Genomic DNA, 15976 nt, shown 5'->3' on the forward strand with positions numbered 1-15976 from the left:
CAAGTCTCCGGTCGCGGTGCTGGAGGACAACGCCGTTTGATCCCCTCGTCCCGCGACATCAGTTTCAAGGATATGGGATCACAATTTGTATACTAGCACGACGCAGACAATGTCAATGACGGAAACCCCACTCGCAACATACTGCGTAGTATGGATAGGGTGGCTACTTGGAAGGTGGTGATCTCGAAGTATTCACACTCATGTCGAACAGCGAAGCCGCGCACGCACTTGAGTGACGCGTGTTGAGTGAGCGATGAGATACCCTGCGGGCGGATGTTCGTTGTCTGATGAACGACCATCAATCATGTTAAGTGCCTATTAGTCGTTGCTTCTCCTGTCTGTCTGACTGTCTCGGAGTTTGTTGTCAGTAGGGTGACCACCAGTTATTGCTGACAGATCACAACACTGAAGATCTCCATATTATGGGAACATGGTACGTGGTAATATAAACTGACTTCGCAAAAGCTGAAACTCGCCCACTTGGCTTCAATATTGCCTGCAAGACTTGAACGCGCATCTATCTAATAACTACAAATCCCGCTGCATGCAGGTGCGGCACGCCAGCTTGCCTATCTAAGCTTTAACTTGCTTTAGCTTTCCACAAGGGGAGGTTTGCGTCGAGCCTCGAGCCTGACCTTGCTCCACAGTTCATGCTCTCTGTCAATTGGTCAGTATAATAAGCGCATTCGGACTGAGGCCATCATCTACGCACAAGTCATAGTCAAGAATACCGGGATCAGCTACTCGAGGGATCTGTTGGGTGAGTATCTGTTTGCAGTACCTCTCGCTTTCCTTCAGTTGTGCTATATAGTATGCGCGGGTGGTGTGACTGGTGTCGGGGTTCATAGCAACCTCGTGGTTTGTGATGCCTGCGAAGACAGTGTCCGAAAAATGCCCGTTGATGCACCAAAAGACACTCTTTTTATCTAATCGCCAGTCGATGAACGCGTGGTTAAAGGCTAGGGGCAATAAAGCCAGTGACTGACCCGCGGTCATAGCGCGACGTAGCGCTCACGCCACAGACGCGTCGACGGCCCGGGCACGCGACCGTGACTGATCACGAACCATCATTGTCTTGTATTCCTGTGCGCCTTTGTACTTTTGCTTCATTCTCTTCGCTCGTCTGTGAGTATACTGCACATATGCTCCATGAGTTGTCGAGCGTAGTACTGATGCTGACAGTTTGCTGCAGAATGCCATCTTCCACTGTAGCGAGACTACTAGATCGGGTGGCGCTGTTGTTCACAGCTTACACTCGGGACCCGGCACATCCGCAAGGTTGCGCCAGAATGCTCTGCGCCTGCATCCACATCATGGACGGACATGAACTCAACGAGCCTTTCGCGCCGGACATACACTACCGCACTCCTCAAACCCAGTCATACCTATACATCCGCATGGCACATCATGGATATCTGACCGCGTGTGCGAAGTTTGTGAGCTTGCCGCGTTCAGAAGAGGAGATGAGAAGGCTCAGGACCGACGTCTTCACATGCGAGTGCTCTTTGCCGGAGAACGAAGACGCAAGACGTTTAGTCCAACGCCTACATACGTTCGGGACCGCTCGTGCTCAGTTTGAGCTCGACGACCTCGTCCATGCGCTTGTTCGCCACCTCGCTGGAATTCTGAATCATGCTGTGATGTCGCAGTCCGTTGGTGGCATGACTGCTGTGGGATACATCACCGAGAATCACGTCAAGTCCGTCATGGTACGCCCTTGGCCCGTGGATACCATCACCCAGGTCGTACCGCACGGTCTTCGACAATCGATGGAGGGGTATGCAGCCTCGTTAAGCTTGTCCCTTCGGAGGCGGCCCCACGAAGCTCTTCTTCTCTTCAGCACTCTTCTTGCCATCTGCGGTTCCCCCATCATCCTCCCGGTTCTCACTCTACATCCTGACTGGACATCGAGAGTTGTCGACATCGCCGAATCTCTCATTGACGAGCGCACCGCGATGGTCGGGAAATCTGTCGACGCGGGTACCGAGGAAAGCTGGAAGGATACGTTCATGCTTCTCGTGGAGTGTGCTGGAGACTTTTCGGATACCCGTTACTTGGATGAAGGGGAGTTGAATCTGCTCGCCCGCGTGGAGACCGTGGCAGACGCGGATGAAGAGCCAAAAGAAAGCCGTAGCCTTCTCTCCGTATGCGACCGCCTCCTCAGACATTTACCCTGCTTCCTCGACGGAAGCAATGTCTTTACCCAAGGCGACATGGCCAGCTTTACTCAAGTCCTCACCATCCACGGCGCCGCGTTCTATGCACACCGCCTACCCCACGAATGCCTGGCCGTCTGCCCGCAGATCCTTGACTACTACAATCAGGAACGGAACACTGCCAGTGCTGCGGATCCCTCCACCCTGGCCTTTCACTCTATCGATTGGGCTTCCACAATGCGGTGTTGCTCCGCGCCCGAGTGCCACGAGACGTTTGTGACTGTGGGAAGGCGGCTCGCCCGGTGCGCGGGCTGTGGCTTGTTGCGCTTCTGCTCGCGCGCATGCCAGAAGAAGGCGTGGAAGCACGCGAAGCTCCCGCACAAGGCTGTGTGCAAGAAATTGCGTGTACTACTGGAGGGGATGGATTTTTTTGAGCACGCGGAAGACGCTGATTGTGGCCTACAGTCGTTCGTAGACGCGTGCGAGGAGGACGAAGAACTTGGTGAGCTTGCGCTAGACTGCGCCGGCCATATGTATGACTTGATGGCCGAGCAACACGACATCCGTGAAGCTTATATGGCAGAGGCGTATCGAGAGATGCAGAAGAGATCGTTGAGCAGAGGCGATTCTTGAAGCTGCAGCGGATCGAACTGGACTGCATCATGTCTGCTTGGAGTGGACTCTCCTCAGCACAGCATGTCTTTCCCCGGTTATATTCTTTACAATGTACATTGCTGTGACGATGCTCACGTATAACACAGCCTCAGACCCTACTACTCTCATTCTATGTAAACCAAGTTACGCGTTCGGATTGTATTTCATTCGGTTGATGAACTAGTAATTTCAAACTGCCGACTGGTCCGTAATAAACTGCCGACTGGTCTGTTGTGTGATCAAAGTCGCAGAGCGTTCAACTCAACTAGTATGTATGCAATTGCCACGCAAGACGTGACTGCCATTGTCGCGCTCAGTCGGTTGGAAGACCCACTGGCGCGTCGTAGCGCCCACGCCACAGACGCGTCAACGACCTGGGCACGTGACCGTAGCTGAACGTATTGAACCATCAATGTTGTGTACATATCTCACTGCTTCTTCATAACTTACTTACGTGTCATCCGCTTCATGAACCTCGTTTGTAAGTATTCTACGCATATATTTGTACTCCGTGTGTTGGCTGTAGTGCTGTTACTGAGACTGCACTACAGAATGTCCACGACACCGTTACTAGATGATGTCGCGCTGTTCTTCACAGCGTGCATGAGGGACCCGGCACGTCCGCAAGCTTGCGCCAGAGTTCTCTGCGCCTGCGTCCACATTATCGACGGACACGAATTTGACGAACCCTTCGCGCCGGACGTGCGCTACCGCACTCCCCAGAGCGACGGTTACGAGTACATTCGCAAGACACATCACGAGTATTTGAACTCGTGTGCGGCATTCCTGAGCCTGCCGCGTTCGAAAGAGGAGACGAGAGAGCTCAGAATCGATGCGATTATATGCATGTGCTCTCTACCAGAGCACGAGGACGCAAGACGACTCGTCCAATGGCTGCATACATTCGGGGCCGCTCGCCTCGACTTTGAACTCGAAGACCTCGTCCAGGCGCTTGTTCGCCACCTCGCTGGGATCCTTGATCATGCAGTGACGTCGAAGACAATCGGTGGCCTCACTGCTGTGGGCGGTCTCAAAAAGCACCGCAGAAAGTATGCCAAAATACCTCTGTGGCCTACGGATACCAACCAGCTTATACCCCACGGTCTTGAACGGTCGATGAAAGGGTACGCAGCGTCGTTGGGCCTGTTCCTCTGCATCCGGTTCCATGAAGCTCTCCTGTTCTTCAACATGCTCCTCGTCATCTGCGGTCACTCCATCATCATGCCGGTCGTCAACGTGGATTTCGATTGGCCATCGAGAGTCACCGACCTCGCTGACGCTCTTCTCGGTGAGCGCAGGGCAGCGTTCGGGAAACCCGTCGACGCTAGTACGGAGCAGAGCTGGAAGGACACACTCGTGCTTCTCACGCAGTGTGCTGAACATTTTTCGGATACTCGTATCTTGAATGCAAGGGACATCAATCTACTCGCTTGTGTGGGGACCGTGGTAGACGCGGATGAGGAGCAAGTAGAGAGTCGCGGCCTTCTCTTCGTATGCCACCTGCTCATCAGACACCTACCCCGCTTCCTCGTCGGCACGAGCGTTTTCACCCAAGACGACATCACCCGCTTTACCCGAATTTTCGCCCTCCACGGTGCAGTGTTCTATGTACACAGCCTACCCTACGAATGCCTGGCCGTCTGCCCGCAGATCCGTAACCTCTTCAATGCGATGCAAAACACTGCCAGGGCTGCAGATCCCTTCATCCTTGCGTTCCACGGCGTCAAATGGGCTATCACGATGCGGCGTTGCTCCGCGCCAGAGTGCGACGGAACATTTATGACTGCTGGCCGGCCACTCGCCCGGTGCGCAGGGTGCGGCGTCCTGCGCTACTGCTCGCACGAGTGCCAGAAGCGAGCCTGGAAGCACGCACTGCTCTCGCACAGGACCATTTGCGCAAAGCTGCGCATGCTACTGGAGGGGACACGTCTCTGCAGCCTGGCCAGGGTCATCAGCGCCGACCATGGTCGACAATCGTTCGTTAACGCGTGCAATGGGGACGAGGGTCTTGGTGTACTTGCGCGAGGTTGCGCGGACCATATGTATGACTTGATGGCCATGAGATATGACATCAGTGAAGCTTTCATGGCGGAGGCGTATCGAGAATTGCGAGAGGGAGCTACGAATGAAGGCGATTATTGGCGCAACGGGTTGACCCGTCCTGCATGATCGTGGGTGTGATGTCTGGAGTACACTGTTCTGGCTAATACCTGCCCCTTGCATTAGTTTCCCCCACCGCAATACATGGATGACGCTGACGAGAGCTACTTTATTCTACGTTCACAAAGGCACGGGCATTAGTTCAGGATTCATACCTTCTTTACGAACTCACCTATTTTATCTAACGGATTGCGTTCTGCGCGTGTATAGGTCAGCATACGGCGTACATCTGCAAGTGACCAGGGATATACACACAATACACATTGAAGGATCCCGCGCTCAGCCGCTCGCGGCATCTTCTGCGTGAGTGTCTGCGTCCAGTACTCCTCGCTTCCTGTAAGTTGGGCTATGCGTGCGTGGTGTCGGGGGTTCATGGTGATCTCGAAACAAACGCCTCCTCTCGTGATGCTCGCGAAACATGCGCCTGACAGGATTTCGTCGATGCGCTGAAGGTCGTCATTGTGATCCATCTGGTTCACGAATGACTTGGCCCACTGGTCCGTAGCGCGGTAAAGGTCTGAGAGTTTGGAATCGATCGCGGAATGTTGGAATTGAACGTGAATCGTGGACAAGGCATCGGATGTGATCGTGGAAAGCGTCGCGGCAATGTAGTAGAAGCTGGCATGCGCTGAATAAGTATAGGAGATGGATAATCTCCCTAACTTCGAATGTTGAGAGAGGTCGATGCGTCGTACTGTGGACACGAGTTAACGGCGCTGAGGGAGACAAGGGCGATGAGAGACATACCGGATGGCAGAGTCATGCTGACTTCGCAAGCAGATACGTGGTGCAATATATCCAGTAGCCGCTGCCAGTGACTGCCAACCTGAATGTTCTTGCCGTTCAACAAAGACTTTGAGATCGTTGAGGTGTCGATCCCGCTTAGGATTAGATGATGTGTGTGCCTCTGCGCGTGAAGTGGGACCGGCAACATGAGCGGGATCTGCGCCCATTTGACGTCGGCGCAGTCGAGGCATTGTAAATTGGGGAGTGCCGAGAGTAATGACACGAACTGTGAGGTCCTCGTGAATGTCACATAGTGTAGACAGAGACGAGTGATGGTGGTATATGTGGAGAGGTACCTCATACACTCCGGGTGCATGGATCCTGTTCTCCAGACCACTCCGGCTATGGTCAGTGAAGTGATATTTGGGAGCCGGCGCGCGAGCATCATTATGAAAGTCCCGAAGCGACCGATGCCATCATGATCCTTGTCGCCGGATAAATAGGGCCTGACACTCAGGCTCTCCGCGCGAGAGATCGTGACATACTCAACGGCAGCCTGTAGGTCCTGGTGCTGGCGAAGGCGTTTCGAGAGGGATACGACTTGCTTGCGATTTGCCAGTTGGACCGACTTGTGGAGATGGAACATGCTGCGAAGGTGCCATGCCCTACATACGAATGCGCAAGCAAGGAGTGCATTCCGCCATTCAGACTGAGCCCAGTAGCCACGACCTTCGGGCATATGTCAGTAAACGCTTACGCTGAGACCACATCGCACTCCCTCACCTTCGGTCAATCCGGAGTATGCAATGGAATCAATGATCATCTCGCAAAGCTCCAGGGGGAGACGGTAATCCAGGATATGCTCGTCACTTTGCTCAAGTGTATCCCGATTGCTTCGGGAATATATGTGCCGAGAGGCCTTTGTGTGCACATTGTTTCTGCATTGAACTGAGATGCACCCGACGCCCGTGATACGGCTACGTGAACTCACCTGGGAAAAGGTGAGGCCATACTGCTTGACGATGGTCGGCGATTGAGAGGCATACGCAAGGCATACGTGTATGGAAATTGATGAAATGGCTTGAAGTCGTCACGTTGACGGAGGCATTGACCACAGTGGATAAAATCCCATCATGGTCGACTAGTCCGGGCGATTGATATTCTCCCACTTACTTGCCCTCTCGGATACGCAGTACGACTCAGGCAAGTGACAAAGCATGATTCGGTCGAAGCTACTTACCACTATAACTTGAAGCAGTGAACTCGGACGCCACACCGACGCGTCGCGTCGTGGCGTGCATTAGCGCCCACGCCACCAGCGCGTCAAAGCCGTAGCTATAGTATGATCTTGTTATGACCACTGGTCATTCAATCACGATTGAAGTTATGAAGACATGACTACCTCGATTCGATGGATGCAATACATCGTTGAGACTGAACATGCTACATGTTCCTACCGGATACAGCGCGCATGACACCGAGAAATATGAAGGTCAGAACGAGGGCGAATGAATGAGTCGTACAGTATCCCGCGCTACCAGAAAGGCCACCAAGACCTTCCTTGCGAGCTGTCTGTAGCACCAGACCCCGCAGTGCTCTCCTCGGTTCGACGCTCACCCGTGGCGCTCCCCGTAGTCTTCGACGAGCCGCTTTCAGAGGTCTTTGTATCTTTGGCGCTATCACTAGTGTTGTCCTCCTTCCCGGCTGTGGAAGAGCCCGCCGTCTGCTTTCCTGGCTCATGTTTGCTTCCGCTTGCCGAGGACGTTCCAGACTGACCACTGCTCTTTGCAGACCCAGTGCTAGTGTCGCATCCGCATCCGGTGGCACGATGCCACTGACCGCCAGCGTAATGATAGTGCTGATTGGAGGAGAAGCCTTCGGAGTAGCTCTGTCCACCGTAAGAAGACGATCCGTGATTGGCCTGCCCCCCCGATTGAGGTTGCGTCGATCCGCTGCCACCAGTGTAGCTGTTTGAAGAGTTCTCCCGCGAACGATTGTTTTGCGACTGCCCTCCGCTCTGAGTTCCGCTGTTGAACCCGCTGCCATTCCCTGCGTTCTCGTGAAACCCACTTTGACGGCGGGAACCATCGAAGTGGCCGCTCGAGGTCTTTGACGACGAATGGGAACCAGTTTCTCCACTTGCACCGGGATTACTCTGTGGCTTCGTACCATAGCCGTGAGAACCTCCGCTGAAACCAGAGGACCCGGATTTCGGCGGAAGCTTGGCATCGTAGTTGCGCCTGCTGATAGGGTCCGACAACTTCGTGTAGGCTTCTGTGACCAGCCTGAACTTCTCCGCAACTCCTCCCTGCCAATGGAATGAGGTGAGCTAGCGTCAGCTCCATCAGGTGCTCACCCACGACTGACCTTATCCGGGTGGTGCTTCAGCGATTGCACCCGGTACGCCTTGCGAATGTCCGCGGTGGTACAGTTCCGGTCAAGGCCTTCGAAAACCAAGGATCACAGGATGTAGTCAGAGTTAAGTTCTTCGTCGCTAATTCTATGCAAAGCCGGAACGTACCCAGGATCTCGTAATAATCCCTTACTTTCAGGCGTTCTCGCACCGCACGCTGCTCTACATCCTCCAACTCGCTCTGCACCGTCTGTCTATCACCCGCACCCAGCTTCGACGCGTCCGCTTGCAGGGCATCCTTGAAATCCTGGATGGCCGTGTCGAATAGCTCTAGCCCGACGTATATACGTGCGCGCGTGACGACGATCTTGACGTTGTCCGGGTCCAGCTTCCCGGCGGCGTTTACGTCTTTCAGCGCATCAGGATGCTGTCCGACCTACATGGACAGAGGGCATCCGCTAATCAGCGACGCAGGCATCAATGAAGGCGGCACAGACCTTCAGCCTCGCTCTGGACCTGTTCAGCAGCAGGGTTGAACGAATCCGGCCGCCATTTCCTTCCTCTTCTTTCTCAGCGACGAGCTAAGCAGATGCATACGAAAATCGTGAGCAACATGTCCCACGCACTACAGACTGCAGACTTACACTCAGCGCACTCGTCCACTTCGCAATCGCACCAGTCAAGTCACCAGTTCTGAACCGCCCATTCCCGTCCTCCTTGAGGTCCATGACGCTCTTGTATCGCGTGCGAGCCGCCTTCGCATCTGCGTTATCGGGATCGAGCTTCAACGCGGCGTGAGTCTGTTTGACGGCCTCTCCGAGGTCGGCTGTCAAGAACAAGACCAGGGCGCGCATGAGGAGGGCCTCGATCGATTTAGGGTGGATTGCAAGGATCGCGCTGCGTGCCTGATCCTCAGCCACGAACTCAAGTAGGCCCAGAAAGACGGGACGCACGAAGACACAGCCAGCGCCTCCGCCCACTTCGCCTCCGCAACATCCACTTCGACCTCATAACAGCGCATCTCCACCGGCAAGCCCCCACCATACGCCTCATACGCCTTCCTACACGCCTCGTACGCAAGCCTCACCGCCTTCCACTGTCTCCTCGCCTTCGCGCCCTGGTACGCCTCCACGCCGCTGTCGATCCCCGACACGCGCTTCTTCAGCGCAAGGGCGGCTTCGTTGGCGGGGTCCGCGGACAGCGCGTTCCGCACGGCGAGCGAGGCTGCACTGGGTGCCCCAAGGCTGAGATGGCAGTGAGCGATCTTGACGAGCACGGACGCGGCGGTGGCGGGCAGGGCGGCCTTGAGCAGCTGGAGGGCGCGCTGGTAGTCGCCTAGTGCTGCGGCGTGGTCCTTCAGCACGTTGTACGCGTCGCCGCGACTCCTGAAGAACGCTGCGGCGCCAGGGTCCTTCGCTGTGCATCGACGACGCCGTGAATACCGAGTAGGGCGACTATATGCTAGCAAGGAGACGCACCGATGCACTGGTCGAACAGACGGATCGCACGTACGGTCTGCCCGGAAGCCAGGGCGCTCGTACCCCGCATCCACAGACTCATCGCCTCCTGATCTTTCGAGTACTCGGCGGACGTCTGCTTCGCGTTGTTTTTCTTCCGCGTGCACGGCGTGCACCCGCAGTCAGGCCCATGACGAGAAGTCGTCTCAGGCCCAGTACCGGCGGCAGTCCGAGAAGAATTGCCAGTGCTCGTCCCAGGCGGCGGTACGTTCTCTTTGGAGTTAGGCTTCCCGCCGCCTTTCCGTGTCAGCTTGCAGATTGAGCACGTACAGGAGGCTGCATGTGGATTGACTTGACTCGCGTCGCCAGTGCTTTCGGCTTGAGCAGCTCTAGGAAGTGGAGGAGCCTGAGAGGGCGCCGGCGGCTTCTCCTGGGCCTTGCGCCGCTTGACGAGATTGCACAGCATACATCTACAATCTTCATCGTGGTCGGCAGCGGGAGTCTGTTGGGGAGCGCTATCAGGGGCAGTCTCAGGCTCTGCAGGCTTGGGAATTTCCGGTTCGCTTCGTTCCGTACGTGATGTCGAAGGTTGTGGCTCCGATGTGGCAGACGGTGCAGACGACGCCGTCTGGCGACGTTCCCTTCTACATAAGCGAAGGTAGGTCAGCGATTGTCTTCACTGACACATGAGAGGATAATCGTTCTTACGAAGTCTCGCGTCGGGAAGCACCAGCAGTTGCACCAGCAGCTCGAGGACCCGCAGCAAACCTCACTATCGACCCATATGAGCCTGAAGTCAAGTTGTACGACGTCGCTCACCTGCTTTCTTCTTCTTGGCCTTCTTTGTACAGCTACTTGCAATATGACCGACAATCCCGCATTTCTATTTAGCCGTCAGAAGAGAATCGAGTCCGCGCGTCGTTTACACTCACAAAACAGGTCGACTTGCTGCACTGCGATAACGAATGGCCGCTCTCACCGCATCCAGTGCAGATGCGGCCTTTCTGGGCACGAAGTCGTGGACAGGCTGCGGATTGATGCCCCGTTCCGCTGCAGATGTTGCAAACCCATTTCTGCGGAGTTCTACGCTCAGCACAACGAAGTAGATGTGTTCACGCTGACATACCTCGGTGTTCGTGCATGCATTACTCTGGTGACCCGTCTCATTGCATAGATAGCAATGTGGCTGAGTCTCGCTTTGCCGTTTCGGACACTCCCAGAATCCGTGGCCATGCCCTTTGCACTTCCTACAGACCCATTCCTGCACACGGTTGGCGACTAGTAAGACCTCGATGGGAATGGATCCATGCTCACTTCGCGCTTCTCGCACTCATGTGGGACATGCCCAGTCTCTCCGCAACCACCGCACTTCCTCGTATCCCTCCTGGGAAGCGGGCACTGAGGTGTACGGTGCCCGAGTTCCTGGCAGTTAGCACATCGTGCCCTTCGCGGCATCTTGAGCGACCGCGGGATGAGCTCGTTGGGCAGGCACTGGCAGTGCGACGGGGACTGGGAGCGAAAACAAGAGGGGAGGGGGAGGCTGCAAACAGCCCATGCCAGAAGGAGCGTATCGAGTCCCAACTGCCCTTGAGGCCAGTTCTACGTAGAACGGCCTCTGTCGAGTGCGCGCCAATAGACTTCATCAAATGTCTGTAGGACGAAGGTGATCATCAACCCTTTTTGGACACTGATGGCAGCAATACAACTCCCCGCCAGTCGCCACCTGCCCGGTGCACAGATGCCCACCTAGGCCTGATGGACCATTCGAGCCAAGAAGAGGAAAGCACACGGGAAGCGTTGCTACTGAAACGGGAGGCTTTGTCCAGTCATACTGTGGTCATGGTCCCTCGAGCACAAAACTAGCGCGGGGAAGCCTAATTCCCTACAGCGCTCAGCCCCTTTCAAACTTGCGCCCTACGTCGATCGTTGATCTTTAGGGCCTGGTACATTGATGGGCTACATAAGTAGGCACAGTCCATTCGCGAAACACGCAAAGTATCAGCAAGATCGGACAACAGCCAGTAGGCATGCGTGAACGTACCACAAGTCGTATGCCCCGCAGCTTCGCCTTCGCCAACATGCTGTTGTCTGGCTTGTTCTCAGGTTTGCGCGACGCAGAGCTGCAGTCGTCTTTATGTCCGCCTCGAGTCGAGGTACGCGCTCCGCGCTCCGAGTCTTGGGCTTCACTGGCTATACTTGTACCCCTTTGTCCCACACGCATCGCCCGTAGCATCGAGGCTAATTCAGAGACGGTAGATCCGGCATCTGCATGAGCTGTTGGCGATGCGCTGGGTGGGCGACCTCCATCGTCGGATGATATGCCTTCCTCGTCGTCCGACGGAAGTGCATGATCTTCCTCTGACGACGGGCAGTCTTCATCGTCTCCTCGCCATTGTTTACACAAGCTGCCACGCATGATCAGCGCACCATCTGGGGATCAGACAGGTATGCATCTCACGGGGCGAAATGGCCCCACTCCCCGCATCGTTCGCACAGTTTGTCCGCCTCTTGCACACCGAGCCTGTCAGTCACTCGGCGCTCCCATCATCATTAACGACGACGTACTCGGGCAAGTCCACAGTATATGCCCGGGGCTACCGCAACTCTGGAACGTCACACTCTTCAATATCTGTTGGGCGACGTCTAGGGCGAGGTACTCACCCAGCATGTACACTTCGTGCACGTCACGAGGCCATGTCCTTTCTTTCTGCACCCCGCGCAGATCCAATCCTCCGACTGCACAGGCTGCCGACAGGTCACGTAGAGGTGCCCCATCTCCCGACAGTTCACGCACTGCCATTGCTATAGAATAGTCTGCATCATTCAAGCGCGTGTGTGTACACAGGGATGGAGGAAACTCGCCTCGTAATTGGTACAACGCGTACTGTAGTGGCCAGGAGCCTTCTGCAGGCACAGATGGCATTTGTAATCGGGGCAATCCGACTTGAAGTGGCCAAAGTTGTGACACTGATAGCAGGACATGTCTGCCGCTAGATACTCAGTCAGAGTGGGTTAGTCGACAGTTAGGGTCAGCGAGCAGACTACGCTCGAACGGTCTTATAAGCCTAGCCAACGTGTTTGCAGGTCGGTGACCCGTGAAGAAAAGTACTGAGCAGTTACCAGGCAAGGTTCAGCACGTTGCAAAGCTATGAACGGGCCGCTGTAAGTTGCGCGATTCGAGACTGCCAGTAAGATACGCCACCGTCACAGACACCGCGAGGCGGCGCCAGCGCAGATAATCTGGCGGTCCATGGAGTCTTGTGATAGAATGATAAAAGAAAACAGTCTGTGCTCGGACAAGGTTCGAAAGAAGTTAGCCCCAAGTGTTCACAAACCTGAGAAGGTCCACCCATCCACCCAATCCGAATCCGAACCCAAATAACCCAAACCCAACCCAGAACCCAGCCCATCCTCACACAACCCCCGGCCCATTGCACCACACATTCCCCCACTGATCCGTGCCCGCGCCCGTCAGCCCGCCACCAACGACGCCCTCCTCGCCCGTGTCCACGAACCCCACGCCATAGCTCTGGCCCGCGGTGTACTGCGGCAAGGGACACTGGAAGCCGAGGAACGGCGGGCACGCGCGGTCCGCAGCATGGCACACCTCGAGGCACGGCAGCACCGCCGTGTAGTTCTCCGCGAACGGCGGGAGGCTCGGGTTCCGCGGGTTCGACGCGTTCTGCATCGCGAGCGCGGGCGTCGGCGTTATCAGCGGCTCCTGCGCACCCTGCCCTAGCATCGTGCTCGTGCTCGACGCCGCCGTGGTCGACGAGGAGGTCGGAGAAGCGTACTCGGCGCAGCGCGGGAGCGAGACGATGCAGAGCCAGTTGCGGTACGCCGCCTGGCAGTCCGCGCAGGTCACCAGTGGGCTGTAGAGGTCGCGCCCGCACGCGATCGTCGTGAGCATTGTCGTGAAGTTCGACAGCCCGCTGAGCAGGTTCTCTGTGAATGCGCTCGGGAGCTCGCCCGCGCTCACGCCCGTGCCGGGGTCGTTGTTGCCAACCGGCGCCGCGTAGCCTATGGAGGGGCAGAAGGGGATGCCGTACACGATCGGGCAGGCAAACGCAGCTGCACGTACATGTCAGTGGGATGGACAATGGGAGGGTGACTGGACGTACGGGACTTCGTGGCGAAGTATACGGGCCCGGCGACCTGCGACTCGTTCTTCACCGCGTACGCTGTGTAGTTCGTCATCGGGACGAGACCGTTCACGAACCACTGCCACCGCCAGCCGTCGGTATCGCGCAGCCACAGCCCTTCGCTCCGCGATGATGTGAGGAACTGCCCGACGTTGCTTGCGGAGCCGCGGAACGCGCAGCCAGTCCGAGGTAATGTCATGAAGGCCGAGGACGTCGTGGCTGCGATGAACAGCGAGTAGTCTGGTGGTGACGTAGGCTCTGGCGGGAACGTCTGATTCGCTGCGGGAAGCGTGTAGTTCGGATATGATGGAGAAGACATGTTTGAAGGGGAGAATGGAGGGGAGAACATGAGCACCTGGTTCGCCGTGCTATCACTGAACAATGGTACTTCATCCAAGACTTGGTGTAGTGGACCTTCAGAAACGGTATGTCAGTGTCAATGGACCAGGCGTAAATTGCACATGGTGGCGTGGATAAGCAGCAAAGTATGGTAGCCCAGCTCACTGAGATGCAATCTATCCCTCCCGCCTGTGCTCCGAGCACGGCCACAGTCTAGGGACAGTACGCGAAGATAGATGTGAGGGATAGCCGCATGGCAGTTCTGTGGTCTCAGTGGGCGTGGTTACCTGACTTGCTGCGTGAGATGTACACTACGAGAACGGTGTCAGCCAAGAAACACGCTCACCCTCGTCAGAGACACCCACTTCGAACGACATGTCCGCCGCATTGTACACGGCGAGCACGCCCGCGCTTGCCACTTGCACCGTCACGCTCCCCAGCGAATAGTCGTCGAGCTCAATCTCGAACACGTCTCCCTCCCCGAGGTCGTCTGGTCCGGGCGTCGTTACGGACCCATTCGAAACGAAGAATCGTGGAGTGGTCGACTTCTGGTACGAGCATAGTGCCACAGACACAGAGACGGGATCCGAAGAAGCTGGCAGTGAATAAGTCAGAGGCGAGGTCGTCGCAGAGAACGTCTGTAGCTGGTTCAGAACCAGCTGAGTATCGGCGAGAACGAGCCATGCTTGAGCAAGACAGAGTAGAGTCCGCGGCAGCAGCATGCTATTCACGATGCTCAGACAAAGCCGTAGACCCTTTCAAAGGGTGCGCGACCAAGATAGCGGGTCACTGGAGAGTACAGACTTGGTACAGACCGCCAGTAGGCACTGGGATGAGGGGAAGGTCAGGGGAAGGTTGGGGGGAGGACAAGTCGGGTTCTAACAAGGTTTCAAACTCCGAAAGACAGGAAAGTAACAATCCTCAGCTTACCCCTTGTATGCATCGTCTTTTAGCTGTCGCTATACTGTTTAGTATACTATGAACATGAGTACTGTAGGAGCATTTTCGGAGTCATTCAAGCTCTCCGAAAAGGTTCCCATGAAGGACCAGAAGATCGGTAAATTGGAAACTACGCCCCTACGGAAATAGCCGCCGACCGTAGTCCGCGCCTGCCTAATATGGCAAGTGCACTTTTGCCCGCTGTTTCGTGGCAAAGCTCGACACTTGTGCACTGTATTCTGATGTATAGAGACCATGAACTTCCTAAAGAGTGGCTGAAAATCATCCAATCAGCGTAGGAGACTGTATGGGTCCAGTACAACACTGTGTGCATGCCGTCACAGGCTGTTACGCGCAGAGCGCCCGCGTCACACACGTGACAGCTGCCATGACATGTCCCAAAGCGGACAGTCACAGTTCAATTTTGACTTACCTGTCCGTTGTGCCCTCAAGCGGCCTCGTCCATCGCAGTAGTAGTTGAAATAACAGGGAAATACAACCAGGAGTGAACACTGAGAATCGAGTACGGTGGTATACTTAGGGTAGCGCGAGTGTATGCGGTACATTTACGTAAGCATGTGGCGGGCCTGCCCTTTATGCATACTTACCATCTCACTGAGTCACCGTTCCACCTACCGCCGCCCAAATACTAGTGGTATTATCTGCTCGCAAATTCTCTTCAATTGCGATGCGTGCAGCAGTGAGAAATGCTGCAAGAAGGGCGGGATATACGCGTGTTGTGTGTGTGACAGTATGGTCACGTGCGCGTACGGTCCGTAGTGCGGTCCGGAACCGTAGGGGCGTACTTTCCATTTTCGATATGTCCTCTGAAGGACGGATGTTATTAGCATTTTCGGAGTCCGAAAAACCTGGTTTGCCTGCGGTGCTAATAGGCCTCAGTTGACCTTCTGTTACACCGGAGACACCGGATAGTTTGAGGTCGTCTCAAATCGGGCACAAATGCGGCCGCAAATTGTGACCACTTGGACAGGATTTTGGACTGTTTCGTACGCTAGCTCAAATGATAAGTCTACGTTGGCATGCAGGCTT

General features: G+C 55.6%; 6 protein-coding genes across 6 annotated transcripts; 2 read left to right on the forward strand and 4 right to left on the reverse strand.

Annotated features, from left to right (window-relative positions):
• Positions 1-590: 590 nt before the first annotated feature.
• C8Q71DRAFT_854630 (uncharacterized protein) lies at positions 591-996 on the reverse strand (the record flags this gene model as incomplete). The annotated part of the gene is made up of 2 exons (XM_047927079.1): positions 591-657; positions 713-996. The coding sequence occupies 2 exons, from the start codon at positions 994-996 to the stop codon at positions 591-593; spliced, it is 351 nt and encodes a 116-aa protein (XP_047782229.1).
• A 91-nt stretch (positions 997-1087) lies between these two features.
• C8Q71DRAFT_741103 (uncharacterized protein) lies at positions 1088-3009 on the forward strand. Its single transcript, XM_047922798.1, has 2 exons — positions 1088-1125; positions 1193-3009. The coding sequence occupies exon 2, from the start codon at positions 1194-1196 to the stop codon at positions 2787-2789; it is 1596 nt and encodes a 531-aa protein (XP_047782230.1). The 5' UTR covers positions 1088-1125; position 1193; the 3' UTR covers positions 2790-3009.
• Positions 3010-3362: 353 nt separating this feature from the next.
• C8Q71DRAFT_889611 (uncharacterized protein) lies at positions 3363-5049 on the forward strand (the record flags this gene model as incomplete). Its single annotated transcript, XM_047928636.1, has 1 exon — positions 3363-5049. The coding sequence occupies one exon, from the start codon at positions 3363-3365 to the stop codon at positions 4977-4979; it is 1617 nt and encodes a 538-aa protein (XP_047782231.1). The 3' UTR covers positions 4980-5049.
• On the reverse strand, positions 5035-7133 carry C8Q71DRAFT_422415 (uncharacterized protein). Its single transcript, XM_047918460.1, has 7 exons — positions 6937-7133; positions 6688-6876; positions 6480-6634; positions 5718-6425; positions 5226-5664; positions 5143-5166; positions 5035-5084 (listed from the first exon to the last, which is right to left on the reverse strand). Exons 2-6 carry the CDS (start codon positions 6738-6740, stop codon positions 5148-5150), a joined length of 1374 nt encoding a protein of 457 aa, XP_047782232.1. The 5' UTR covers positions 6741-6876; positions 6937-7133; the 3' UTR covers positions 5035-5084; positions 5143-5147.
• Positions 7134-7878: 745 nt separating this feature from the next.
• C8Q71DRAFT_889623 (uncharacterized protein) lies at positions 7879-10850 on the reverse strand (the record flags this gene model as incomplete). The annotated part of the gene is made up of 12 exons (XM_047928637.1): positions 7879-8004; positions 8064-8140; positions 8218-8485; positions 8547-8630; positions 8694-8954; positions 9011-9465; positions 9528-10150; positions 10215-10278; positions 10326-10389; positions 10439-10579; positions 10633-10767; positions 10821-10850. Coding segments are annotated over 12 exons (2328 nt in total), but the record flags the coding sequence as incomplete, so codon positions are not given.
• Positions 10851-12534: 1684 nt separating this feature from the next.
• On the reverse strand, positions 12535-15024 carry C8Q71DRAFT_741119 (stretch-activated Ca2+-permeable channel component-domain-containing protein). The gene is made up of 4 exons (XM_047922799.1): positions 14918-15024; positions 14334-14865; positions 13628-14062; positions 12535-13577 (listed from the first exon to the last, which is right to left on the reverse strand). Exons 2-4 carry the CDS (start codon positions 14707-14709, stop codon positions 12919-12921), a joined length of 1470 nt encoding a protein of 489 aa, XP_047782234.1. The 5' UTR covers positions 14710-14865; positions 14918-15024; the 3' UTR covers positions 12535-12918.
• Positions 15025-15976: the final 952 nt, after the last annotated feature.

The sequence above is a fragment of the Rhodofomes roseus genome (genome assembly GCF_022264815.1).
Source record: "Rhodofomes roseus strain CIRM-BRFM 1785 chromosome Unknown C8Q71scaffold_4, whole genome shotgun sequence".
NCBI classification, from domain to species: Eukaryota; Fungi; Basidiomycota; class Agaricomycetes; order Polyporales; family Fomitopsidaceae; genus Rhodofomes; species Rhodofomes roseus.

Excerpts from the sequence above, each read along its gene's own strand:
- C8Q71DRAFT_422415 (XM_047918460.1), bottom strand. The coding sequence starts at position 6,740 with ATGCCTCTCAATCGCCGACCATCGTCAAGCAGTATGGCCTCACCTTTT. Across the intron at positions 6,635-6,687 it reads ATGGCCTCACCTTTTCCCAG|AAACAATGTGCACACAAAGG; the intron begins GTGAGTTCACGT and ends AGTTCAATGCAG. Across the intron at positions 6,426-6,479 it reads ATACTCCGGATTGACCGAAG|GTCGTGGCTACTGGGCTCAG; the intron begins GTGAGGGAGTGC and ends ATATGCCCGAAG.
- C8Q71DRAFT_741103 (XM_047922798.1), top strand. The coding sequence starts at position 1,194 with ATGCCATCTTCCACTGTAGCGAGACTACTAGATCGGGTGGCGCTGTTG.
- C8Q71DRAFT_741119 (XM_047922799.1), bottom strand. The coding sequence starts at position 14,709 with ATGCTGCTGCCGCGGACTCTACTCTGTCTTGCTCAAGCATGGCTCGTT. Across the intron at positions 14,063-14,333 it reads AGTGGGTGTCTCTGACGAGG|GTCCACTACACCAAGTCTTG; the intron begins GTGAGCGTGTTT and ends CCGTTTCTGAAG. Across the intron at positions 13,578-13,627 it reads ATACTTCGCCACGAAGTCCC|CTGCGTTTGCCTGCCCGATC; the intron begins GTACGTCCAGTC and ends ATGTACGTGCAG.